The sequence below is a fragment of the Pteropus alecto genome, unplaced genomic scaffold, assembly GCF_000325575.1.
Source record: "Pteropus alecto unplaced genomic scaffold, ASM32557v1 scaffold273, whole genome shotgun sequence".
NCBI lineage: Eukaryota > Metazoa > Chordata > Mammalia > Chiroptera > Pteropodidae > Pteropus > Pteropus alecto.
The window spans coordinates 671437-673818 of record NW_006433963.1 but is presented as its reverse complement, the minus strand read 5'-3'; the positions used below and the strand labels follow the sequence as shown (position 1 = coordinate 673818).

The window sequence follows — 2382 nt, the reverse complement described above, 5'->3', positions numbered from 1 at the left end:
TCTCTTCTCTCTCCTCTCCGAGGACACTAAATGATTCCCCTTTACTTCCACTTGTCTGTGATGGGGGGTGGGGGTGGGATACATGTTAAAAACAGTTTTCCCAAAGTTATCCTTTGTATCTACTGAGAGTGGGTCCGCTGAGAGTCTGGGGAGTGAGGGAGGGCTGCCCACTTTAGCAAGCATTGCATCTCTGACAGAAGTTGTGAGACCGCTGATGGGAGCTGATATGAAGCCATAATAAAAAACAAGTCTTCCAACTGACCAACTGGATTGGAAGGATAACTTCAAAATAACTGAATTTTGCCTGTATCACATTAGATTTTACTTTCCCAGAATCTTCCACTTCTACATTTCCTAAATCAAAAATTTTAGAAGAAACTGGGCATCTCTTGCTGACGCTTTCTTATAAATGATAAAACGAAATAAATAGGTCGAAATAGCTCTTATTGGAACCATAAACTTCGGTCTTATAGGTTTAGGGTCCTATCTAAGACGTTCCTTTGCTCAAAGTTTGTAGCGAGGTTTTGTTTTGCAGTCCCCGCACACAACTTACCCAGAACGACAAATGAATATGAGAAAAATCCATATTCACTAAGATTTAGATGACATTTAAATTATTTTCTTAATATATTTTTCTTTCTCTATTTGGGTTAATCTAAATAATCTAAAAGGAGTTATAAAACCACTTTGTCGCCTCATCCCCTGTTCGCCTCCAAACACACACATAAACATACATCCCTCCCATCCTTCCCCCTCCACTACGAACACCCGCGAAGTAATAGTTGGTGGTGGGGGGATTAACCAAATAAACTGCCGCCGCCACTCAGCTCCAGGCAGCCAATGAAGCCGAAAGATTTGATTCACTTCCTGCTTGGGTCTCACAGAAACTCTCGAGCTTCGCCAGCCTAATTTGGAAAGCTAGCCCAGCCTCTCGCATCGCCATTGGCCGAACCTGCAGCTGGCCAGGCCGAGAGGCGCTGCGATTGGCCGCGGCAGGTGCCGGTAACTCGCTCTCTCCGCTTTGGCTCCCCGGCACCATAGATGTCAAAGGCTGAAGCTGCTCCCTTTGCCACATTAGAACTAGCAGGGGATCCTCACCGACCATGGCCACAGCTGCCTCGAATCCCTACAGCATTCTCAGTTCCAGCTCCCTGGTCCATGCAGACTCTGCGGGCATGCAGCAGGGGAGTCCTTTCCGAAACCCTCAGAAACTTCTCCAAAGTGATTACTTGCAGGGAATTCCGAGCAATGGGCATCCACTAGGGCATCACTGGGTGACCAGTCTGAGCGACGGAGGCCCATGGTCCTCCACACTGGCCACCAGCCCCCTGGACCAGCAGGACGTGAAGCCTGGGCGCGAAGATCTACAGCTGGGAGCGATCATCCATCACCGCTCGCCTCATGTCGCCCACCACTCTCCGCACACTAACCACCCGAATGCCTGGGGGACAAGCCCTACTCCAAACCCGTCCATTACGTCGAGCGGCCAACCCCTTAACGTGTACTCACAGCCGGGCTTCACTGTAAGCGGCATGCTGGATCACGGGGGGCTCACCCCACCGCCGGCCTCTGCCTCCGCACAGAGCCTACATCCCGTGCTTCGGGAGCCCCCAGACCACAACGACCTAGCCTCGCACCACTGCCAGGACCACTCGGACGAGGAGACACCAACCTCGGATGAGTTGGAACAGTTCGCCAAACAGTTCAAACAAAGAAGAATCAAGTTGGGCTTCACGCAGGCCGACGTGGGGCTGGCGCTGGGCACACTGTACGGCAATGTGTTCTCGCAGACAACCATCTGCAGGTTCGAGGCCTTGCAACTGAGCTTCAAGAACATGTGCAAGCTGAAGCCGCTGCTGAACAAGTGGCTGGAGGAGGCTGATTCGTCCACGGGGAGCCCGACCAGCATTGACAAGATAGCCGCGCAGGGCCGCAAGCGCAAGAAGAGAACCTCCATTGAGGTGAGTGTCAAGGGCGTACTGGAGACGCATTTCCTCAAGTGTCCCAAGCCTGCCGCGCAGGAGATTTCCTCGCTGGCAGACAGCCTCCAGTTGGAGAAAGAAGTGGTGCGTGTCTGGTTCTGTAATCGAAGACAGAAAGAGAAAAGAATGACTCCACCAGGGGATCAGCAGCCACATGAGGTTTATTCGCACACCGTGAAAACAGACACGTCCTGCCACGATCTCTGACTGCAGGAAGCAAGCAATAGACCTGCCGCACTGGGAGCAGCGTGGATTTCTCTTTCTCACTCCCTTCCTTTCACTCCAGCTTTATTATGAATCAATCTCTCTCTCTCTCTCTCTCTCCTATAAATATGTCTGTCTGTCTATCTATCTATCTATCTATCTATCTATCTATCTATCTATCTATCTATCTATCTAA

At 50.8% G+C, this 2382-nt stretch overlaps 1 protein-coding gene across 1 annotated transcript; it reads left to right on the top strand.

Moving 5' to 3' along the window:
- Window positions 1–1045: 1045 nt before the first annotated feature.
- On the top strand, window positions 1046–2303 carry POU3F4 (POU class 3 homeobox 4). The gene has a single exon (XM_006908991.1). It carries the CDS (start codon window positions 1104–1106, stop codon window positions 2187–2189), a length of 1086 nt encoding a protein of 361 aa, XP_006909053.1. The 5' UTR covers window positions 1046–1103; the 3' UTR covers window positions 2190–2303.
- The last annotated feature ends 79 nt before the right edge of the window (window positions 2304–2382 follow it).